Source organism: Apteryx rowi, unplaced genomic scaffold (genome assembly GCF_003343035.1).
Source record: "Apteryx rowi isolate R43461 unplaced genomic scaffold, aptRow1 scaffold_457, whole genome shotgun sequence".
NCBI classification, from domain to species: Eukaryota; Metazoa; Chordata; class Aves; order Apterygiformes; family Apterygidae; genus Apteryx; species Apteryx rowi.
In genome coordinates, this window is record NW_020450713.1 from 420,406 (window position 1) to 446,410 (window position 26,005).

General features: G+C 40.8%; 1 protein-coding gene across 1 annotated transcript in view; it reads right to left on the bottom strand.

The window, feature by feature from the left end:
* The window catches only part of LIMCH1 (LIM and calponin homology domains 1), a 117,525-nt gene that overhangs the window by 12,478 nt on the left and 79,042 nt on the right, over positions 1–26,005 (bottom strand). Inside the window, exons 16-25 of the mRNA XM_026077533.1 lie at positions 25,612–25,738; positions 22,848–23,002; positions 22,247–22,649; positions 18,254–18,475; positions 8,316–8,409; positions 6,993–7,165; positions 6,198–6,303; positions 4,176–4,204; positions 3,004–3,087; positions 986–1,078 (exon numbers count right to left, since the gene is read on the bottom strand). Coding sequence (XP_025933318.1) covers positions 986–1,078; positions 3,004–3,087; positions 4,176–4,204; positions 6,198–6,303; positions 6,993–7,165; positions 8,316–8,409; positions 18,254–18,475; positions 22,247–22,649; positions 22,848–23,002; positions 25,612–25,738 — 1,486 coding nt within the window. The remainder of the gene's footprint in view (positions 1–985; positions 1,079–3,003; positions 3,088–4,175; positions 4,205–6,197; positions 6,304–6,992; positions 7,166–8,315; positions 8,410–18,253; positions 18,476–22,246; positions 22,650–22,847; positions 23,003–25,611; positions 25,739–26,005) is intronic.

Below are 26,005 nucleotides of genomic sequence, written 5' to 3' on the forward strand. Positions count from 1 at the left end.
AGAGCAGGGTGTTAAAAATACAGAATGTCAACTATGAACTTAAAAAGTAGAAGCACAAAGTTTGGCTACATGTTCATATCCACATGGCTAGGAAAGGAGTTGTGGTACCAAGGATCATGGTAATAGCTTTGTCTTCTGGAAAAAGAATCACTTCAGTTTTTAATTTGCTTCAAGCTTTTGCATTCACTGCTTCCAACTGTTTTTCCTTTCACTACGATTATCTTTGAGATGGAATGTCCACAACTGGAAAGAATATTCCAGTTGGGATGGCATCACTGTTTCTCATAATACAAGTTTAAAAAATTTCGTATAAAAATATGAAATTACACCTGGTACATGAGAAACTCCACAAGTTGAAATAAGCTATTTCTCGTTAAGATCACAAGTATGGCCCCTAAACACAGATGATAAAATGTCAATTTGCATGATGTACAACCACTCAAATCAAAAACATTAACATTTTCCAGTTTTCTGCCATGATGTCCCATATGTGACAGAAAAAAGACAGTATTTCCTATATATGCTAATAGACCACAATTGCAAACTTTGAACATTTCTGGTGAAATTTTGTGTGAAAATGAGACTAGTCTAAAAATATCTACATGATCAAGCCAAGGCAGACAACAGTTTCTTCCTGAGTTTCACCACATTCAGTCACTTGCAGGTACACACAGCTGTGTGCAGGAACACAGGAGGCTCTCACCCGATGGGGAACTCTGAGTATGYCCAGAGGCAATCCTGATGACTTACCCAAATCTGTACAGCAATCAGCACCTCCATCTGTGCAGAGATTCTGAGGATCCCTGTCTAAATATTTAAATATTTTTCCTCAATTCTTATGGCGGTATTTAAGGGAAAAAATCCTATTGAGATTTCATCCTTTTCAATAATCAGTTCAGATTTGGGTTTTCTTTTTCTTTACAGTAAGTGGGTGCATTTAAACTTAAAAAAGAATTCACTAGACAATCTCCTCTGAGCATTATACCTCCTCGTAGTATCTACGTTCCTCTTCTTCCACTTCTTTTTGTGCCTTTTCCCATTCCTCTTTCAGCTTGTCCTGCTCCCTCTGGTACTTCTCCTGGAGAAGACATAAATATAGATCAGTTCAGAAAACTCTGTATCAGAGGAGCAAAATTTGTAATATGTGAAAATGAACTTGCTACAAATGGATTAATCAGAAACAGGGATGAAATACAAACATCTGAAACATTTCTGGGTATCTAAAAAGCTTCTTTTCTTCCTCCTTCCCCTTGTCTTCTGCACCTGTATGTAACACTTTCAAATCACATAAAACTTTTAACATACTAGAAGTTTAATTTGTTAGAAGAAATTTTTAAATGCTTGGTGTGAAAGAAAATTTATTCTAAACAGTTTCAATAATTTATTACTTATCATATAGCATTAAGAGTTCTAAAAAGCTATCACACACCCCAATACACTTAAGCATGGATTTTACATTAATCATTTCAGTGTAGTAGCACATAAATTTAAATGGTTTTGTAGATACTGCTTTTGGCACTAATTTGAAAGAGATGTCAGTACAATTTAATGAACGATGAATAGCTGTGCAAGTTTAAAAGATAAATAAACAGTGTGTAAAGGCTTGAAGAGGATAAGCTCATGATTAGCTAAGCAATTCATTTTTTCTCCTTGACGGGATTCTTTCTTGAAAATTGGTTCTACACAGATTTGCATGAAAAATTATCTCAAAGAGATCTTTGAAAATGTTTGATAGAACTGGTTTGAATATGGGGAAGTAGAGCGACTTCCCTATCCCTTTTACATCACTTCCAGCTCCTGTCCAAGTTACTACGCAAAGAAGTTAAAAGAGAAAATTGAGAAGCATCTGCCTAATCCATTAGAAATGCATTTACTATTAAGAGAACATATGCCAGAAAAATTATGATGAGAATTTTACATCATTTTAAAAGGAAACAATTAAAAGGAAACATTCTTGGTAAAAAGCAATAAACTCAAGAAAGGAGTACAGACAGATACACAAGTCATTCTTAAAAGATGAAAAGACAACATTTTATTATTCTCCATCCTTGCATAGTTTTTTGCTCTTCTTCTGTTACATGGAGGAAAGATACGACTTCTTTGGGACTATTCATAGGTAACCATATTGTCAAAAGATACTGCTGACTGACAGAGGGAAGTTCATGTTCTTAGGGCCATTGCAGTTCTCCCAATCAAGACAGAAAAACAGACCTTTTACAGCTTACTCTACCACTAGGTAAAATCAGCGGTTGTTTTGGGTCCCCTCACCTCAAAAAAAAACCATTCATGCACAAATTTAGCTTGATGTTCTCTAAGAAGACAATGTGAACAAAGTGGAAGTCTATGAAAATCTAGTAAGATCATCATTTTTAAAGAGTTCCATAGGGGTCATGGTCAGCAAAATATTAGTCTCAAGAAAGAGAATCAAAACAACTAAGTCTCACAGCTTATGCTCAACATACTTGAAATACAGCTGAGTACTAACCTTTGGTTTAGCTCCCCATTGGAGTGCATAAGTCCTTTCAGTCTTTCTAGGAGGTGATGGGAAAGGGAGAAATAGAGGGCCCAAACCACAGGGAATGTGTACATATGCTCATATTCTTATTCATGTGCCGCAGAATCTGCTAAAGCATCCACAGAGGATGCGGAAGACCCATCTGAAAGCTCTTAGTTCAAGGCACAAAAAGTGCAGAACTTGTCTGCTTTTCCCTATCACTAGTGACTTTCCAAAGCTCCTGGCTCAGTCAGGATAGATTTCCCTGTCTTGTTTTTAACAGCAAAAATCATTCCAGAAAAGTTTCAGCTTCAGCAAATCATCATTTTCCTTGGGAGAAAAATCTTCTTGTCAAGCAATTTATTCAATTCAGATGAAACACTGGAGTTTGAAGGAGAGTAAATGAAAAAAATTAAACTGACCCAAAATGCTCGACTTTTGTCTAAAGTGACAATTCAACTGGAAAACAACTAAGCCACAAGGTGGAAGAAATATAGGTGCTTCCTTACCTGAAGCAAGCGCTCTTGCTCATGTTGCCACCTTTCCTGTCGCTTTCGCTCTTCTTCTGGATCCCAGGACCAGAAATTGAAACGCTTGTGTGAAGTAAAATGAAGCTATTAGACTTGAACACTGTACTTCACAAGGCTACCACAGAAAGCTGCACTTGATCTAGCCTACCCCTAATGGCAATGTTAAAATGGGGAATTCAAAACTAGGTAATGGTTCTCCTGGTTAGCAGACAATATTCTTAGTTTTACTGACACTTGGGATTGCCCACAGGTATCTGGATGAGAAAAAAAAAATCATTTGGTTTGCAGAGAGGGGCTTGGGAAGCTTCAACTGGAGGGAAAAAACAGAGTATCTGAAAGAAAACTCTAAGCAGCACTGAACGGAGTTACCTGCGGGTACCCGAATTTAAAGAAAAGCATTATTTTTCTTCTGTATAATTTTCTGTGCACCGTGCAAAGTAACTTATGATCATAAAATGTATCCTTTCATCTCATGTCTGCCAGCATATCTTATAGCCTTTATTTTTAATTTTTATTTTTATTTTACCCAGAACATAATAACATCCCAGGCCTCAATTAGATCAGGATCCCATTACGTGACATCCTTCAGAATCAAGGGCAATTTTAGACACTTGATGCCATATTCATTTCCACTAAGGGTCATATTAGAGTCAGATAAGAAGACATTCTGTCTATTTTTATATGGCTAGCCCCATATAAAATACTTGGACTTTAATCTAGCACTCGTGATTACCCTTCCTGGGAAGCAGTAAAATTGTGATCTTTTCTAATTTCTATGCACATAAAGTAGAAGGGATAACTCAGGGTTGCAAATTATTTCAAGATTTTGAAGCTCTAGAATAAAGTGATTCCCACAACCCAGTGCTGTACTGCTAGCATTCTCACAACCCGGTACTGTATAGCTAGTATTCCCTCTGGATAAGGGATGAAGGCACAAATTCCAGATTCACACCATGTCTAACGGGGGAAGGAATTTTCTCCATAATCATTTTTCCAAAATCAGTTTGGATTGTATTTTTTGCTCTCTCATTTTTATGAGACAAAATTCCGCATTCTATTTTGGGGATGTTGCAAGAGATTTTGTATACAAATTTCACTTTTGCTACAACACATATCTCTAAACCAAACAATAATGCAAAAAAGTTACTCACATTTGATTTGTCACCACTATCAGAATCAGCTATTAAAGAGAACAGAAAAAGAAAAAAACTAAAATTAATATAGCAAAACAGCAAAATGTGCTTAGCCTGCAGTTAAAGCTAAATTGTATCTCTATAAAAAAAGCGTCATGTTAGTTTTGTATTTGCTCCCACAACCAAACGCAACGACAAATTGCAAGCAAATAAACCAGAAAAATAGATTACACCCTTCACCAGCAAAAGTACTTTTGATCTGGGTATAGAGGAGCACAAGATCAACTAACATCAGGTTCTACTCTACCACTAGCTAATGCGATCTACTTCTGGCCGTAGACACTAGCGGTGTTTGAACGCTGAGCGTTACCCAGTTTGATTTACTTTTTCCTTCATGATTCAGTGCAGGGAAGGAAAAAGCAGAGCAAAGGCAGGACAGGACTGCACTACAGTTACGAAGAGAACCGTTGCCATTTTCTATTCAAATGTCTTTGAATTAAGCTGATTGTAAGAAATTGAGGAAAAGGTATTTATAGGCAAATGATTTTGTTTGGGTGCCTGAAACCAGAGCGTTACAACAACGCGTGGCCCAACAGCTTGTGCAGCAGGAATAGACACTCTCTAGGACAGCGAGAGGTAGCACAAGTGCCCCTGAGCGCCAGCCCCGCTCCCGCATCTGACGGCACCTACTCCTGGGGGCAGCGCGAGGGGCGAAGCGGGTCGAGCGCCTCCGTTACCTGGCTGCGAGAAAAACTGCGAGCGGCGCCAGCAGGTCCGCAGGCGCAGCGGCAGCGCGGCCCCGCGGGGCGGCTCTGCAGGGACGGCACACACACACACACGAGACAAGAAACACGCCGCTGTCAGGAGGCCGCGCGCCGCCTGCCGCCGGCCAGCCCCGCCGTGCTGGGGATGGGCACGACAAGCGCTTTGTAAAAAGTGGCTGAGCAGAGCTAGTTTCCAGGTCACGAGGCCTGCCCGTATTTAAAAGCTGCTGCTGTAACATACCATCTAATCTTATAGGAGGGCTCTGGCATGCCAAGGTCTAATTAAGGACAGCCACCCCTTCCTGTCTTTGTATGCTGCTCACATTGCATTTCTCTTGGAGATGCACGTTTTGGGGATTCTGTGACCCTTTACATGCTGTCAAGACTAGAGAGCGGCCAAGTGTTTTAGCATCACTCAGAAAATACAAGAAGTGCCTGCCATCTATTACTTGAAGTTTGGATTGATTTGCACTTAACACAAAACAGTTGCTTGTGTGCAAAGCATCTCCCCGCTTAAAGCAAGTGAGACTTCTATTCCTTTTCAGATAGTTTTGTTTTTCACAGGGATCACCTTTAGTAGTATCRATTCTGAAAACACTGGGAAAATCATTATATTAGCAATACACAAGCTAACAACCGAACAAGCTCTCGGAGGAACAAAACTTCAGATAATTTCTCTCTCTTTTTTTTTAAAAATACCTACATATATACATCTCTAAAATCTATACAAAATAAAACTACTACACATTATCCATCTTAAACAAAACTTTGTCACAAGGGTAAAAAAATATTCATTTTTACAAGAAGTTTTGACGTACATGGGTCAAATTGAGAGATGTAGCCATATATGCATAGTTATCTATAAAAAGGAGCTATGCATGAATAGTTGCATGTAGAATTTATCTCCAGAAGTTTTTATTAACAGATAAAACCAATTGCCCAGCCACTTTCACCAGGCAGCGGTACTAATAAATTATAACGCTCATTGATATAATACACTTTTTGATGCTGAGCCAGGCATGTACAAGATAGCGCCCCTCCTTGTCTGCCTCCTTTGAGTCACAATTCTGCTGTCGTGTTTATGAGGAACAACAAGAAGAGTTTTCTTCCATCACAGAAGACACACTACCACTATCAGTCAGATGCAACTGGACACTAAATATCTGCAAAAACCTTTGAGTCATTGATTAGGTGATTTCCTGTGAATACGACCTGTAAGAATTCAATTACTGTTCAGCTGGGGTCTCCACAGCTCCCACACTCTCTTTTTGCTCACCTTGCAGATCAGAATTCTGCAGAGTAACTTGACTGGTCTCGGGTAATTTCTTTAAAAATGGGAATACTACACTCCCCTCTGGTTCCAGGGCTTTTGGTTTCATTACCTGTTTGGACATTTGGGAACAGACAACACCATACAAAGATCAGCAAGCACAATCAAAGGCCAGCTTAAACTCTTTCTACTTATTTTCTGAATYGGCATTATCAATGATTAATAAGCATCTATCTCCAGAATTATAATATGGAGTTGCAATATTGAAGTCCTGGAAAAAACTGCTAGTTGTTTGTTGTCTGAAATATTCACACTGTCCTGCACACCAAAGCCAATAGTAACCCAGGGCCAAAATCCTAATGTAACTGCAGAGCAGTATTGTCATGGCTGGTTAGTTGTTAGCTCTGCCACCACCTGCCCTTACCCAGCATTTCAAGATGACTAAAAGTGCAGGTTCCTCTGTTTACGCTTTCTGGATACTCTGCTCTCCCAACATTTGGAGGGACATGAGTTCGCAGGTTAAGGTCTCTTTTCTGCTCCTACCAGTTTCCATATTTGGATGCTACAAGCAGACCCTGGGGGTCCCTTTTGCAGGGAAACTCTCCAATAACAAGAGGATTCTGCACAGAAACCACCCTGTGGGGTCATTCACTGGCAGGCTGCTTTGAATGAACCCCTGATGTGACATTACATAGAGCAAAACACCAACCAGTTGTCTGCACAATAAACATTTGACTGCGAGCCCTTTCTTCCTCTGTTTTGTTTTGCTTTCCACTCCCTCTCCTTCTTGCCCTGACGCACCTCCTGCGTAGCAGGGAGCTGTGCTTCCTTCTGCTGTTCCTTTTCAGGTTTCTTCACATCTTTCTCACTGGAAGCAGCTTCCTCCAAAGGGACAGGGCTAGCAGGTAACTCTAAGCTGGTCACAATAGGGCTGGCACGATCTGCAGTTGACTTGAATTGCTTTTGATCTGAAACTAATCCACACATACAAGAGACAAAGCTGCAAAGTTAAGATATTTTTTCAAATAAAATGTAGTCCTATTTCTTATAGTCTAATTTCTTACTGGATATACCATAAGCCCATGAACTAGATGTTTTTAAAAATAATCTTTCAACACAGGCAAACTTAATCTCAGAGAAGCCAAGACTTCTATATTACCTGTCAGGTGCAATTCAAGATTGTTAACCTCCATGCTGCTATACGATGATTTATCTACCTGAAAGGCTGGCCTGTTTCCATCTGTGAGCCACCAAAGTATTTAAGTCAGCTGATGAGTCCTTGATAACAGTCTATGTGCTTTAGAGACTTGCAGCACCCCAAGTAAAGGCYGGATGTGCTTCTACTCATGGGGTGATGGTACTATATTAAATATTTGATGACAAAGCTCAATTGTTTAAGTAACTTCATGCTTGATGAGTGGAGCAATATATTTATATACCAATTACAGGCAGAGATTTCATGTAAATATCTGCTTCAAATTTTACCTTTTACATACCCATACCACAATAAACTATGATAGGCCCATTTAAAAAAAATTATAACAAAAAAAAAAGAACAAGAACTTAGTATGATACTAGGCAGTAGATTAAATGCATGTTGAAGGGCAATGTTTTAGAGACACTGCTACTAGGGAAACTAGCCTCAAATGTAATAGAGAAGGACAATTTTACAAGCAAATTGCTTTCTCCTGATTAGGATTCATGCATAAAGCCTTTGAAGTGGAAAATCAAGAGTGCGCACAATACCGTTGATTTAATTCACTCCCAACTGCAAGCCCCTAGGAGGAGGACTGAAATACCTCATTCTTTAGCGTCTTGAAAAAAATGTGCCAAACACAAGCTATTAGTGACTGATTGTTTCTGCCCTGATTGCTTTCTGCTTACAGCGCACTATAGCAGCAGCTATTCACGCACACAAACAACAAAGCAGACAACGCGTATCCAGAGCAATGCACAGGCAAGCTTGTCATTTTTGACACACTCTGCATTTCCTAACAAACCCTCTTGGTGCCGCTGCGGATGCACTTAACGAGTTCCTTCTGCAGGGCGGCCCTAAACCCCAGCCCGCTGGTGGGCGAGGGCGAGGGCAAGGGCAAGGGCAAGCCCTGTCCAGCAGCAACTCACCCGGGGAAGTGCACGCCAGGCTCACAGGTCCTGCACTTCCAGGACTGGCCCCAACCTGTTGGCCGGCTGGTGTATCTTCTTCTGCTGAAGAGGCCTGCAGAGAATAACGTGCTTGAAACACAATGACTACAGTGGAAATAAAAGTATGTATTAATTCCTTAAGGCAGTGCTTGCTGCTTCTTTGTAATGTATTTGAACCAAAATGTATTTGATTGAGCTCAGTAGGGAGCAGAGCGCTGGGAAGTAAACTCATAAGCAGTATGTGCTACTCTGGTGTGGAGTCACCGGGCTTTAATGTCCTTTCCTAAAGGTTCATCAACACCTATTACACAGTTGTTTTGGAATAGCCCATGCAAGTTTTCAAAAACAGTAGGATATCTTGAATTGTGTTAGCTGAAGATAGGCATACATTTCACCCCTAGTTCTCTCTTCCAGAATAACATAACAACTTATGTATTAGTGAATACACAGCACCTTCTAAGGTTTTAAAAGTGACAAAATAATTAAAGACTTCCTTTATTCCATGGTTGCCTAAACAATCTGTTATCTGAAGGAAAAAGCCAGAGTTCCTATCAAAGGTAATGAATACTTGAAACATTATTAAGAGAGGACTGAAAAAATATGGTAAGACCATATCAAGCTCACTTGTGAAGACAGCTTCCTGACCCAGGACAAGCCTGTTGCAGAGCTAAACCCACATCATCAAAAACCAGTAGCACTTCAGCTGATTTATTTAACAGCTTCCACTGTACAGCAGGTTTCCCAGTAGGCAAACCAAGAAAACCTGCAGCAAACCAATCAGCTATTGCACAGTGCTTCTAACACATGAAAGACCTAGAATTTGATGCATTCAACAGGGAAAAAAAAAAAAAAAGGAGAGATAATTAATAGAAATAAAAAGTAACACATTTCAGAAGTGGTCTATTGTAGACTCACTGTTTTTCTGTCCATCTGATTAACAGCTGCAAGAGGAAGTCTGATGAAATTTCCTCTCAGATGCTCCCACCATCTTTTCTGGGGGCAGGACTCATACCTGTGCCTCCTGCACAAATTCTGCACCCGATCCTGGCAGATCCACATGGGCCTACATGGCTGCTCGTCCCCCCATGCCACATGAAGAGCAGAGTCAGACCCCAAAAGCACCATCACCTGGAAGAGCTGGTCGCAGTGCCAGCCGGATGCTAACATCTCTGCAGACACACAGGGGTTTTGGGGAGCTTTGCTGTCAGCAGTGGCTCAGCAGTCCCGGAGTGTATTCTCCTTTCTGGGGGGAAACATGCTCCAGAGCGGGGCAGGGAATGTGTCTGGGAATGCACCCTGCCAGGAAATCACAGGGACTGGTACAGGGCACGCAGCCAGGGGCAGCACGGCGAACAACAGGAGGAGCCCCTGGCTGCCAAGAGCTGTGCCACCATCGCTCAGCGGGACAGGCGCCAGGTTGCACTCATGAGCATCTACAAGCGGCAGCGGGTCATCCCCAGSTCCTGCTTGGGGCTGGCGCCCGCCGCCCTCCCCAGTCAGAGGCTCCTCCCTACCACCTGGTGCTTCCTACCCCACCTTCACCTCTGCCCACCAGAACCCTCTACTCTGGGCAACGCACGGGGGCATGGCCCCCTCCTGCCTGCGACCGGGTCTCCAACTGCACAAAGTCAAAYGCACACTTTAAAAGGGCAGCATGGAAAGTTTGAGGACCTCCTCTCCAACACATCCACCTGCGAGTGCCCCATATTGAGAGCAAGAAGACAGAAAGCACACCTCACTTCCATGAGTCACATGTGCCAAGGAGGGACAGAGCCATGAGAGGAGGTGCTGGCTAAAAAATAGGCTTGAGAGAAATGCTCCACAGACCGCAAGTCCTGTGGTCCTGTAGGTTTGTCCCTTGCGGTTCTCTGTTGCTCTTTTCCACTGTATAAACCACCTCTCCCTTCTCTCCAAACCCATCTTGGTGCCAGCCTGTGTTGCAGTTGAGTTTTCTCCTGCTTCCTCAGCCCCAGCAAAAAAACACTGCAATTAAAGGAAAATGTCTCCCCCTTCCTCAGTCCCAGCAAGAAAAACACTTCAACTAAAGCACAATGTCTCCTTCAGCCTCAATTCTGGCTCCAGAAATGACAGCAGCCGGGGGAGAAACTACTGGAAATCTTCTGTTCATCACCAGCCTTGCACATGCTCTGTGGAGAAAGAAGCACTTTTTTCTCCATGAGGACAGTCCAACAGTGGAGCAGGCTGCCCAGACAGGCTGTGCTGTCTCTATCCTTGGAGATTTTCAAGACCTGACTAGATCAGGCCCTGAGTTGCCTGGTTTGACCTCACGGCTGATTACGCTTTGAGCGGGAGGTTGGACTAGAGACCTCCAACCTGAATTACTCTGAGATTCTACAACCTGCAAACCTCCATTAAACTTGTACAAAGAGCTATTTTCTAGAGCTCATTGCCCAAATCAAAGTAGATTTTAACTAGAAAAGCAAAAGGCACCTGCCTGATAACTCCATCCACTGTTCCAAAGCATAACCCTTCCAATGAAATGATTTTAAGTTTCTATTATTATTTATATTATCATCATTTTTAGTTTTGGTAAAGCAATGGAACTCACCCTTCACTTCCAGAAAGCAACAGTTCAACCTGAAAAACTTCCAAAAAAAGAAATTCAGCTTGAATTTAAACCTAAATGTTTAGGCTATAAAGCCATAAACAATGGAAAACTTGGTCTTATAGAAAAAGTGCTGAACACTATTACATACACCCAGGGAAGTAAGATGCCATGTAGCAATGGCAGCTGGAGTTGTGGGAAGGGCACAGCCACGTTAGCTTCTCAGAAGATTTAAAAAGTACAGTGAAAGCATGGAGCTCATGTAACTTTATCACCTCTAGTTCTAGAGTAACCTCAGGAACCTAAACATGGTGCTGTACTGCATAGCTATCCTGCATAAGTGTAATTACTAGATCAGTCTATAATCCTTATATCAAGTATGGAGGTTGAGCCAGGTATAGATATAGATGCTATTTATAGAAATGCTTTCAAAGAGGAGTAAAAAAATAAAAGAAGAGCTACTTGGTGCAAAAAAATTAAATTTTGAGATGACATACTGCAGAAGTTCTGTTCCTGCTCACAAGACTTGATTTTTCTTCCCTCCTCTGCTGAGCAATTAAATGCTAGCAACATAAAGCTAAAAATATAAAACTGATTAATAAGTAATTTACAAAAAAATTAAGTCAGCTTCACTGGGGAACTCTCATTCCCAGTATATCTAAAACTATTTATAATACCAGGTAATGTAATATTATCTAGTATTTTATCTACATGCTTTTTTTTGGAAGAGCTACAACTATATGACATATTTAAAACAATTCTTGTACTGTTACAACCAATACACCTCCCTTTCTACTGAAGAACTAGCATTCACATTTCATAAGTATCTTTTAATCAAATTGTCATGCTGTCACTGAATTTGGAAAAGGCTTTTGAACATATAGACATTTAAGAGACATCTGAGAAGAGGGCATTTTGACATGGACATCGAAAACAGAGCAACTTGGTGAATAATGTTTTTCAAGTGTTTTAGAGCAGATACCACCTTTTGGGAGCAAGGACTCTTGCACCTTTCTGCACCACTTACACACCTCGTCATAGTCATGCACAGTCATGGGGGAAGAGGAAGAGGTGACAATTCTGCAGGGCCACAGAGCCAATCTGTAGACTGGTTTGTTATAGATGCTTAAGAGGAAAGATCACGCGACACCTCCTTGTCCAAAGCCATTGGCAAGAAAGCCTTCCAAAGGATGTAGCAAACACGTGGCTGTGTAGGGGCTGTGGTTCTCTCTGCCCCCAGGTTGCTGGTTGCTGTGAAGACTTTGTCCGGCTAACTCTTGAAAACTAAAGAATGTCGTTTACTATGGAGTAGTGTTTTTAGATTACTCCATGCATCTAGTTACCTAGGAGTTAAAGTGAGCTTCCCCTCTTTACTGTTTAGAAGCCTTAGGCAATAATGGGAAGTTAAATATTGCGATTAAGGACAAAGCAAAACTTCAGCTTCCCTAACCAAGGTATCCATTTAGCAAAGAGACATGCACAGCTGAATTTACAGTGCTAACAAACGCCTGCTTGGCATGAAAATAGAATGTTCAGTTTGTGATGGACAGGATTTTTATCCCATTAACTAGAATATTAATCGAGTTATCTCTTTAATTAAGACCACACAATTCAGAAATAGCGGCATTGCCTATTGCTGTGGCTGAACCTTTTCTCCTCGTAAAATACTGCAAATATAATAACTAGGAACTCCTAAAATACTGAACACCAACCACATCGAGGTAGAACAGTATTGGGCTGAGTGAACTACTGCAAGAATCCAAACTCCAAAGGAAGTTGCACTAGAATTTTATTAACACTTAATGCAAATTAAATCAAAAGGTAGATTAGTTAACACTACTTGCACACACGATCAAGTGAAATATTAATACTGTATTTTCTATGAAAATATGGCAAAAGAAGCTATCTATAACCAGGAAAAATGCAGATAAAACTGGAAGAACCAAGTTAGAATTACAGATAAAATACTGCAAAATTATTCAGGAATGAAGTTGGTTGCAGTAAGTATCATTTGCCACATGTAAAAATTACCTGACATGTTTTAAACTGCTGCGATTGAAATTGTACACATTCCATTATTTTCCAGGTTATACTTTAAGAATTAAAAATTTTGATACAATATCCTAATCAAAGCTAGCATTTTCTGTTGTTGTGAGTGGTAATAATGACATGACTTGGCTGCCACAGCTAAGTGCCTTGCCAGTACAATACTACAGCCTGAACACTGCTCTGACACATTAAACCATCTGCCTCTTTTAGCCACTGTTCTATAATACTATAATCAAGTCAGACATTACAACCAAAGATGAGGGTGGATCCATAGTTCAAAGAGAAGCCTTGAAAGTTTTGCAAGAAATAATATTAAGTATTCCTTTCTCCAAATCATAGAACCATTCCAGAGGACATTTGCTAGAGTTATTATTGCTCGTTTGGGCTATAGAATAAGCTCCTGTCACTCATCAGCATTAAAAAGCACATGGGGGTCTGGAAGATAAGAGACATGGACTTTAGGCTCATAACCAAATCCAAACAGGGTCTCATTTTATTTAATTAGAAGTTTTGTTGCTTTCACTTCTCATCCTAAACTTTTTTACCTCCAGATAGTCTAGCTCTCCATGCATCTTCCCATGTGTGGTTTAAGGAAAAGCTGTCAACCTGGAATACATGTACTACTCTACAAGTGTTTCTTGTAATGAATCAAAGAACAAAGACTTGTCCTACCAAATATGTACAAATCAGGATTTCAACCCAACTCTCCTGTAGCTTGGCCAAGAATCCACAACCACATGAAAGCTTATACTTTAATCTCAGTTCAATCAGGATTTTTGAAGATGAAGGAGAGTGTTACTTGGATATAGAAGAAAAAGTTTCTTTTGTGCCAAGCATGTAGTGACTAGAAATGGACAAATTAAGCTGGCTAACTAAAAATTAAAGGAAACCCAAAATCTCTTCCCTCCATCCCTGCCTCTACCTTTTAAAAGTTGCTGTTTAGGTCTAGATTTATTTATTTTTAGTTGATCAAAGCAGAGTTTTAATTACAGCTGTAACAAGCTAATAATTTCTAAATAGTCATACAAAGATTGGCTAAAATAAAGTGATATTACGCACTGACAAATTAATCTCCCTACACTAAAATCTGTACAAACGCTGCTTTAAAACAGAACATTTACTTTTCCAATTTTAATTCAAAGAGCTAGAGGATACAACCTCTCAGTATTCGCAATGTGCGAATACCACACATGGAAGAAAGCATGACCTAAAGGCTGAACGATAGGAGCGGGGCAAGGAGATCCTGGCATTGTTGCCAGCATTGCCCCTGACTGACCAGGAGATTCTGAGCACGCCGGTCTTGGCCTTTGCCTCCACCTCTCCAGCTGCAAAAAGAGAGGTGTACTTTACCTACTGGCTCTCTTAGCAGCACTTCACTTCACAACCACTAGTGAGAGATTTTCATCTGGCTTGTAGGCCAAATTCACCCTGCCTAGCAAAGTCAGCCTTCAGAATTACAGGGACTTTCAAAGCTACTTTGAATAAAGGTAAGTTTCTCATAACCCCCCCCCCAAATCCTAAGTACTCTAATATACACTGCAGATAAAGTATATATTCTTGAAAATATTCCTCTTTACCATCCTTTCTACCAGCTGCAGTTTTCTGCATCTCATTTCTCAGTAAATTTAGGCAGGACTTACATACATTTCCAATGACTCCCAATCATTACTACGTTCATGTAGGTGGGTTTTTCCTCTGTCAGAAATACAACAGATCCTGAGGTATTACCTGTACAAAATGATCCCTAGGCCTCTCTAAACCCCTGACAAGACCTAAATCATACTAGTGTTTTGAGTGGTGCGACTTGACTAAGCTGTTTTCCAAAATTCAGGCCAAAAGAGCTGTTGAAGTACAGCTGCACAGCATCTTCCCACATTGCAGACAACGCCTGAGGCCAGCCAGCCAGATTTAGAGCAGCACTACAGAGCTTCAAAGGGAAGCCTGCCAGGCAGAGAGAAGACAGGACTAGTCAATTTGACAACTGAATTGAAACAGCGGGGGAGCCGCCATAAGAAAGGATGGAGGAGGAAGGGGCACGCAAAGAACAGGAAGAGAATTAGAACAGGGGGATGGGAGGGCCAAAGGTAACATATATATGTATGAGAGGAATAAACACACTCACAACAGAGAATCAGGACAGGAATTAAACAGATAAAATACAAAAACAAAACAAACATCAGAGCAACTAGAGAAAAAAAAGCTAGAAACAGCATCCCTTAACAGGCAGAGAACTAGTGCCTTTGAATCTTATTCAAAGTCTGGGAAGGATAAAGCTAACAAGTCTCTAAACTATTTCAATGACGGAAAGTGTACAAATAAAGGCAGTGAAAGAAAGTTAAAAAAGGCTTTGAAAACATGCTCAACTGCATCTATTCGTAAAAGTTTTCTCAGGGGAAAAAAATGCATTCATTTCTTCCACTCCAGATAACTCCGTTTCTTCATCTTGGCTGCTTTTCTATCCCTGTTTCTGTCATCTTCTCATCCTCTCCTAAAAATTCAGTAGGGTTAAGCATCAGACAAAAATCTCTCTGAATGGGTCAAATTAAGCACATGCTTAAACAAGCCCCTACAAAACAAAACTCCTTTTCTTTTGCAAAGTGCCACACTAGTTACTTTCTCACAAGGAGAAAGAGTGGCCAACTGAGCTGGCTTCTCATATCACAGCAGCAACATAGCAGTTAGCTACCAGAGAGTTTTCACTTCAGCCTTGTGCTATAGTCCTACTCCCTCCCTGCTGGAAGTGGTATAGCAGTGGCTTCAGAAAAGCTTTCTTGATTCCAGGAATGTGTAGCTTGGAAGCCTCATCCCACCAGGGCAAAAGGCAAACCCCTTCTTCTTGCAGGAGGGCTCAAAGAGACAGCGACAGAGCTATTCAGTGCCCTCCTCGGCAACAGGCTGTGTTTTATGAGGAGTAGGACAAGCCCAGAAAGCTCTTCTTTCCACATTTTGATTTCCAACCTTCCAAGGAGGCATTACATCTTCAGAGATAAGTTTATTATTTCAGACTCTGCAGATGCAGGCTGGCATCGTTCTGCCAGTTGTTCAGATACCAATAGTAAATAGATACAGGGAGAAGGTTKTGTGAAGAACATCCACTGTAACGGCCTGATTTGATTTTGAAGGTAAGGCCCCAGACCTATCACACCTGTATTCACTTGCCTGGCAGTGCTGACTTGTGCCCCAACACACAAGCCAAATTTCAGTGAAGAAGCCAAGTGTCAGTACCATGCCCCATCTCTGTAACCTGGCACCTAAGCCCTTACCATGCATGAACTAGTGCACTCCTGCAATAGCTGTTACTGCCTATGTCTTAGTCTAAGGCATGGAAGCCTGGAAAAATAAAACTGAGAAGTAGCTGGGTAAACAGAAACAAACACCTAGAAGGAGCAGAATCTGTAAATCTTATCTTAGGCTGGCAAGTTCCCTTCCAACAACAGGCACGTCTCCCTCTCTTTTCCCCCACAATGCTCACTGCATTCAACTTCTTTCCCGATATACGGTTCCCTCAAAGTAGCTTCCTCACCTTGCTCTGCCCTTGACATGCTAACACCTTTGTTTGAAGCCAAAGAACCAGGAGTAATTATAATGATTTGCACTGTCCAGTCACATTATTGATCAAATCATGAAACTAAAGACATAAAATCYTCAGAGTAAAGAGATTCTGTCAATGGCACTATTTGGGTGCACACTTAGTCTTTCTAAAAGAAAGTGCACTATTAAGTACACTCAAGTTTACAAACCAGAATAACCTTCTGGCTATTCTGCACAYGTAAGAGTTGCAAGGAATCTGAGAATTCAAGCTGTTCAGCCTCCTCTGCCAACATCACCACTAGGGCTAAGACACTGCATGCAGAAACTGGACACAAACATTTCGGTTTGGACAGCCACATCACCCTCAAAACTGTAAAAAGGGATGAGAGGGCATCAAACTGGTACAGACAGGCCCAAGCTGTAACAATGGCTGCTACTGTTGGGTTTCCTCTTAACACTTCCACAGCTGTATTTATCTGGAAATCCTAAAAAGGAGACAATAACACTTTTATTCAGCCACTTTTCTGATTGCCATTGTGCTTCTAACCTACATTAAGCTGAGGCCCTTCTCTTTATCCTCCAAACATCTCCATTACCAGTTCTCCCAGATGAGATGCAACGCTTACCTGACTTACCCCTTGGAGCCAAGCAGTCCCTGCTCTGCCAGGTCTGCTTGCTTTCCTGCAAATCATTCACTCAATTCTACACCCATTTCCTCTGACTGCACCAAATCTGTGCTCATGACACAGCCCAGCTTCCCATGCTGGCTGCAGACTCCATAATGTGGTAGTCTGTGGCCAAAGACTGGCATGAAGCAGGGAAGTAAGACAAGGCACAAGCCCTTCAGCATGAATGAGCCATCACTCCCAGCGACAGAAAGCTGCCTGCTCCCTCTCTCATCCATCTGGCCAATGCTCAGAAGAAGTCTGAGATGAAAGCAAAAATTCTCATACTTCAGCTCTCACCACATGTCTGATTCTCTATCTTTGTTGTTACAGAGTAAAAAATGTCTACAAATCCCCATCCTGCCATTTGTTTGCACTCCTTCCACATGCTTTATTTGCAGTTCAGTCCTTATTTCTTGTTTTATTTTTACTATCTACTTTCTTTTATTACAGTTTTGTAGCATCTAGATTCCTGCTGTGATATGCTCCAGTTTTTTTTCCGCCTTTCTCTCTGGGGAGGAGTGGGAGAGAAAGATGAAAAGGTAAAATTAATTTGTTTCTTTGATAGGGCAGTTAAGAAGCACATTGACCCCAGAGAATTTCAATAACTTATTCCCTTTTCTAATATTTCTGAAAAGGGAATGAAAGCTGAATGCTCAAAACTGCCAGCATATCCACATCCTCTTGTTTGAAATTTGAAAACTGAGACTAATTATAATGGCTCACACAGTCCAATTATGTTGCTGATCTAATCAGCTGCCATCAGGAGAAGAGCTGAATAAGTCTGCACAATAGCTGGGACACAGACTCAATTTCTCACTGGCCCAGCACATTTAAAGCATGCTTATCAGCCGCATGACATCCAAAAAACGGGCACTGGCTGCACAAAGTTTTTGAACCTTCCCATACCATTTCTCTACCCACAGACCAAAGGCAGAAGACTTTAATTTATAAAGGGCTTGGGGTTTTTTTTCCCCCACTCTGGGCACACCCTCTTGAAATAAAGCAAATGTAACCACTCGGGTTTCATTAGTTAGTGATTAAACACATTATGAGACAGAAAATTGGCAGAGAAAGTAAGGCTGATTTGTTCATGTTGCTCTTACTGTTGGCTCTTTGTGCACACTCTGAATGGCAGGCCTCTGTAAACTGAGCTCAGTACTTGTGGGGTCCTTCTTCAACTCGACCGGGGGCCTGTCTCCTCTGGCCACTCCATCAAATTTCAGAGATCTGCTTGGCGAAGGAGTAAATATTACTGTTGTGCACTCTTTATCTTTCTCTTCAACTCCATTGACATTCTCTCCATTCATGCTGACTTTTCCATCTACCTGCAGAACACAGTTAAATAAATATGCTGAAGAAATTAGCTTTCAGTGGAATTTAGGAAATTAGGAACTCAATGTGACATTATTACTACTACTACTACTACTACTACACATTATTATTATTATTATTACTACTATTATTATTTTTGTTGTTCTCGTTAACATCATCTGCACCATCAGTGCTGGACAGAGCCAAGTACACATTTCAACAGGCCAAAACAAACAGACACAATAGACACAAACCTCATTCTATGGGGTTCATAAACAAAATACAGACAGAAGGTAGGAATTTTCCTGCATTTCCTGGTCTCTCTCTCTTTGTCTCTCTGTCTCTCAGTAACACACAAACAACTCTTTGTGCACATCACATAAACAGGGTATTTTAAAAGGAGAACAAAGCTTTAAGATAAATTTAGACTTAAAACTTCTGGGGTTTGCACTGCTTCATGCAAGAGGCAGGCCTCTCCGGGACTAATTACATTGATGAACCACTATGCAATCTCACAAACTCATCACAATGTCAGTAGATGGTGCTTTCTGAAGCACTGTCCTGTGAACTCTAAAGAGTTAGGAGCAGCAGAGTTCATCCATTTGTTTCTTCACTGCTCATAGCAGAAAGGAACCAACAAATATAATAGGGCATTCTACCACCTCCATGAAGTGATAAAATAAATAGCTGCTTTCTCAGAAAATGACTTTATGCACTCTCCATGAAAAGGAGAGAGTAGAAACAGGTCAACTATTCTGTCCTCTAAGTCAAGCTAGCTCATTGGTGTGCATATATTCCCTCGAGGAGGTCTTACATAAGGAAGAAAACACCAGATAAGCTCTAGACAACTAAGAAGTCAAATACAACTTCTTCCTTTGCAGCATAACTGTATCACCAATACGTTTTTTTTCTCAGGACTTCAATACTTCAAAACTATGTTTTGAATGGAAGTGGCACATAAAGAGTTCATTCAATTTGGAGGCCTGTCTGTAGAAGATACGGTATACATTAAAAAATGTCTTGTTCCAAAGAATTTACAAACCATTCACAACAAGAGGTATCAGTTAGAATAAACAGAGAGACTGGGAGAGCACAAGATACCTGTAATACCATATTGCACCTGCTTAGCTACAACATAGGGGGTTACAGGCTTGTCAGCAGAGGCGAATTTTAAAAAGAGTCAAAGGAGGGCTTTGCCACGCTGTGCAGAGATCCTTCGACTCAGGAACATCATGGGAAACAATGCGAAGGTGAGGGAGCAAATACTGACAGACTCTTCTCTGCTATTAAGTGGACCTTGGGGGAGTAACAGCATAGATCAATGATTTCTTTGAGAAGCTAACTGGGATGAACATGATGATTAGTCATTTCAGGTTATTCCACAGGTACTGCATAAACAAAAAACACACGTAAAAACAAGCTCTGAGGTAAGCCATTCTGTGGGAACTTTTCACTTCAAAATGTTACTGAAAACTGATGCAACAAGTGTCAGAACTGCTCTATCAAACAGAAACACACTGTTTAATACAACAAAGTTGCTTGCAGTCTTCCCTGCTCAGCTTCCCTGCCTCATTCCTTATTTCTCCACTCACTTATCTTCAGCACGTTACTTCTTGAGTAAACAGATTGGATACCTCAAGAGCAGCACTTCAACTTAGTATATGCAATCAACGCTAAGCTAAGAGCAAACCCAACTCCTGTAGATTTCTTGTATACACACATCTAGAGATCTGTTCTCTATATGAGGGTGATTGACTAAGGGGTCATCTCTGAGGCACCGGGCACCCTCAGCTCTGGCAGAAGTGCGAGGAGGTGAAAGCAGCTAGCACCTCCCACAGTCAGCTCGCAGGCAGGGGAGAAGAAGCCGGGATCTGCAAGCCTTTCAACAGCTCTGACTACTTTTCATATGAAATGGTTCCTTTCCTTTTTCCACTACCATCATCTACTCAACATAGAACTACTCATAAGGTTTATTTCTAAATGCAAGTGTGGGCAGATGAATTGAACCTCAAGTCTTCTGGGACTGTGTGCTGGATTATCTACAAGAGAGACACGTCATGAAAGCTCTCAAAAATAAAAAAAGCCAGAAAAACACTGGCAGGCCAAGCCATCCATTTTCATGTCTCTGTTTAGACTAAGACATTTCTCTATTTATATTAGGGAGGGAAACCAAATGTTTGAATGATCAGGCCAGATGCCCTGGCTGCAGAGTTAAACAAACATGCTCCTCTCCTGATCTGGAGCAAGTCAACACACTGTCATCAGAGCAGAGAATCACCAATAAGCTGGTGTTTCAGGGTAAAATAATTCTGTAGCTACGCATTCTAGGGAATAACTCTTACTAAGATAAATCACATTGTTCCACATCAAGCAAACAGGATCTAGACAGACTTTTAGTGGTGGCTGGGGGAAGAAGCATCCATATGATAGTTTCTCCCCATATATGTGAACTTTGTATGCATTAATATGCGTGAGTGTAATACACACATATCCTAGTCCTACAAGGAAAAATATGGCAAAGATCAGAAAAAAATAAAGAATCCTTGATTAACTAAACAGGTGACTAAAATGTAAACTCCAGGAAAAGAGTAGCTCAGGTATAGGGAAATAGGAGTTACCAATTTTGTATTTCAACCAGTAAACATTGTGAATGGGGGGCTTTCCACAACAGTTGGGGCAGACTTCAAGAAATAACAGACATCAAAACGTCCTTTTTCACTACCTATACAAAGCTGACTAGTATTTTAAAGAGGCAAATCACCTGAGTATACACAGTAGCAATGTTGTCCATAGCCAGGACATCAGCAGGGCTTCTGGGGCCCTCCCATGCTGCTAGCAAAGTAATAGATAGCGATGGCAGACAGAAGGGGACCAGAACTATACAGGCTTGGGAGACACTTGCTGGGAAGCTTCATAATGCCAAGAGCAGACGCTACTAGAAGGCTTGGGAAAGCTCAAGTTTTGGTACAGGCACTATTAGAAGCAGATTTCTTCAAACTTGGCCTATGCTGGCCTGTTCCCTCTAACACCTGCCAGTTTTTCTTTGCTAAGTTCTTGCAGCCTGATCCAGCCACACTTCCACTCTCACCAGCAATGCCCAATTACACTGCTGAGCCAGGACCAATCTGTTCTCCCTAAAACTGCATGGACAGTTTATATCCCCTCTTTACTCCAGTGAAGCATCTTTCCCCAGTCATCCCTGGTGAGAAGCAGGACAGGTGGTATCTGTGGGTCAGCTGCTCCTTAAAGCTGAAGGAGTAGGGAGTCACCAATGAATATAGGCACACTGTATTGTTTCAAAGGCTTATGACTTGGCTGAATTGGACAGACTTATTTGGGCATGGCAAAAATCAAAACCCTGATGCAAAAGCCAGTTCAGGCCTTGTTCCAAACTTTAGGGCCTCCAAATTCCCCACCCCTTCCCTTTTGTTAAAAAAAAAAAAACAAAAAAACCCCCACAACATATTTTTCCTAACCTCTTTCTCACAAAGTGCCTTGCTTTTTTCTTAAGGTCTCTCTCCCCCTGCCCTTACCCAAACAAATTTAGCCTGAGAAAAAATGTCCTGCAGAAATATTCCATTCTGAACAGGTCAAGTTTCAGAAGATGTTAGTAACCAAGAAGTGACCATTAGACTGGGAAGCACAGAGCACAAAACTGATATACAACACATCAGAATGCTGCTACCATTTTTTACTTAAATTGCATTAAACATTTATACATTCAGATGATTAGGTCAGGATCTCTTTGTCTCCCAACTGATTTTGAGCAGCATAATACATCCTACCTTAAAATTCTTTAAAACTTGCTGTGTATTTTTGGGTTGTGAGTAAGGCTTGGGTGTCAGCATAGGCACAGCCTTGGAGACAACAGTTTTGCTCGGGGATGTGCGGCCCGTCGGACCACTGGGCTCTAATTCAGTGGTTGGAACGATGGTTGCTTCAATGGTGGCAGTGAATTTTGGAGCAGGCAGCGATTGTTGCCTTAAGTATCTTAGAGGATTTGGGTCTTTTAGTGGGGAATCTGGCTCCACTGAATGGCTTCTTTCCAGAATTTTTGGCATCTGCAGACGCTCAAGGACAGCTTCACTAATGGTGAATCTTTCAATATACTGCTGAAGGATACTCTCAGCTTCCTCCTGAGACTTTGCGTTCTTGTACGCCTCATGAAGCTCCCGCTCTCTTCTCTCTCTGCACGGGAGACAGCACAAGAAATACCACCACATGAAAATTAACACTGGCAACCATTCCTATTTCCTCAGCTCCATCTCCATCCTTCCCCCTCCCTCAGCTCAAGCCCTACAAGCACGGCTGCCCACAGTTACGTATTGCCTATGAAGCACACAGCATTTTTAGCCAAGCATGCTGCACTGCAGTAAAACAACATACTTCTCTTCCACAATTTCTCGGTAGGTTTTGATGCTTTTTCTTCGCTCGTTTGTTCCCTCTCCAGACAGTAACCTTTCCATTTTCTTTCTCTCAGCTTCCTTTTTTATTAAATCCTGTGAAGCACTCCTTCGGCGACTCTTCCACCGAGCTAGGTCCTATGAGAGAAGGAAGGCGCCTGAATGCAGGGTCGCAAATAGCTGAAAACTGGCCACAGAAATCAATGAACCCAGCTAGCCACTTTGTTATGCTCGCTCCTGGCTGTGGACCAGGCTAACATTACCTGCATGGACACTTGATGCAGCAACTTTTATTTTAAAGGGAAAAGGAGATTATACCATAAAATTAAAACATTGCTCAACCAATTTTTTTTTCCTAATAATAGGATACAGTGAGAATTTGGTATCTCTGTTGGTGTCAGCCAATTAAATGGAAGGACTGTTGATCAAGGGGCTGTTCAGCCAGAAAAATGCAGTGGTGCATCCAGGCTTAAACTCTTCCTCATGGGCACCCTACAGTATTTTGGCCCCAGCTCCAAGCAACACAGGTTATGGACTAAAGTGGCTCAAACCTGGTTGACCTGAGACATGACAGAGCAAAAAGACTATAGTTTGTACCAATCTGTGTAGCCATGCCCTTGTTGGGGCAATGATCCTATTCTTTTTGGAAGCTCCCCATCCAAAACTGTCCAGAACCACCAATTCTGGTTCTTCACCTTTCCTGTAAAACCAGCCTTACACCAAAACACAGAGAGCCACAGAAGATACCTACTACGGGTATCTATTTCTTGCATCCTGCCTGGGTTATGAATTTACAAGTCATGGAGAGTACAGAGACAAGATTCATTTCACAGTAAACTATTACAGTACAGAAGTGTTTCTAAACTGTAATATTTCTCTGCAACCAACCAATAAAAGAACAAAATTCTGTATGTAAAAAATAACCTCTGTAGTACTTTTGCAAAGAAAATAACTTCACGGGAAACTGAACGGGCACATTTGTCATTAACTTTACAACATCAGGAAAATAGTGTACAGATTATATTCCATGTACTCTAATAAATTCTGGTTCTAATAAAAACAGTAATTCTGTATACATATTCAATTCAAAGACTATTTCATTAATCACGTTTTTCCAAATATTTTAATTGCATTTTTATTGGTAAACAGCAGAAGGTACTGTAAGCATAACTTATTTTATTAAAACCAGGAACAAACCTTGTCATTTTTAATTTAGCTTAAAACCACAAATTATTGATGTTACACTGAAGGGAATGCTCATTAAAGTATTTCTTCACGTGACCTACATATATCAGTCTATAATGCCCTCCTTGAAACATGGTCTTTCATTTTCCTCGGTTACTAATTATTCTCATTGAAGTACAAAAACATTTCTTTATTCAGCTACTCCGACTATTGCCTGTTGTTTGGAAATTAGTTTTTCACTAGCGAATTCCATAACATAAGCCTTCCTCCTCTTATTGTAATTAAAAACCAGACATGTTTATCTTTTCCAGCTCTGATGCTTTAGAATAACAATAATAATAAAAAGCTATGAAACCACTAATTGTAGGCAAATTTACAGCATGGGCATATAAAGAATATCAGGCCATGAATGCACTGTCATCTCTACAAAACCCACTGAATGCCAAGGACATTCCAGTAAGGCAATTTCTAGTTGCTCTTCAGAACTTTTAGTTCAGTGCATAAGGTGCTAAGGCCCTGGAAAACCTATGCACATTAGCTAAGAGTATTTTCCATTCAACAGGAAAGAGTTCTCAAACCTCTTGAATTCCTTTGGACTCATTCTTATCTCTGCTGGGAAATTATGGCTTCCCACACACACAAACCACTCAGTTGAAACCCTTCTTGTTCTACTACTGACAGTTATTTTAGTTGTATATATTGTTCTTTTTTTGGACTTTTCCTTGAATTTTCTATCAAAAGCTTCTCTGAGATGTTTCATAGTAGCTGTTCTTATAATGGGAATTGCCATATCAACTACGTGAATTCAATGTTTTGGGTTTTTTTTTTAATATCCAAAATTCCTCATTTAAAATCTGTCTTTCAGGAATTAACATGATTGATACTAAAATTCCTGATGCTAACTTAACCACAAATCATTCACAATGCTTTTCTGACACTAAGTAAGGTACTTAATAATTTCCTGGATATAATGCAAAATGCCAGGACAGCTCAGAAAACATGTTAAGCAAGAAGCAATGTTTTACTTACTCCTTTACCTAACATGTGACATATTAAGTAATATTTTGAAAAGGCTTGTAATACAAGCGGGGTGTATCTAACTCAGAGAGGAATGTGTTTGTTTGGATAAGATGGAAGGCATTAGCATTTCCTGTATCTATCCAAATTTATAAAACCAAGTCCAACCTAGGCATTTATCASCCTGCTTAGTCTTGTGTTGTTTTTTGACATTCCATTTTTGACGTTCACATACTATAAAAATTAGAGAATTCAGCAGACAGCCATTCTGCTTCCATTTTTACCAGCCACAGTTCAACTATGTTTTCTTAAAAAGCAAAATACCAGGCACACATGCAGAGGGACTTGAAGACCTTACATTCTGTAATTTACACCAAATTATGAGCTTTTATGCTTTTAGCAACAGCCCACTGAAAAACAAAAAAGGGAAAAAAATCCTGATTATTTTTAGTAGAGAGTTAGAAAGCAACTGTAGATTTAGCAGGTTTTGCTTTTTGCCTAGGTAGTCAGCCTCAATGCTGCTTTTGCAGATAATGTATACTCACATCTTGCCATCTAGTCTCATCCTCTTTCAGTTGGTTGTGTATATTCTGCAGTTTTTCATGGCGAGCTTTGCTATGAGGCTGCGTCACAGCTTCATCTTCACACCTCATGTCAAACATGCTCATGCTCCTAAACAAAGGGGGAGTAATAAGAAGTGCAGAGTTATTTACAGTTTATATTCCTTCAGCATGTTGGAGTTAAGGCCACATGAGGGTGCTGCAGCAGAATCAAACACCTGCACTGTTTAGAAGCTCCCCAAAGCAGTAGTCCATCGGAAGGACTAATTAGCATCCCTATGATTTCCACATAGTACTTCAGGCACTATACTCCTCAGTCTTCTCTTGTTATGGCTAGTTGACAGCAGCTCTGTCTCTCACTAAATAGCACTACTAACAT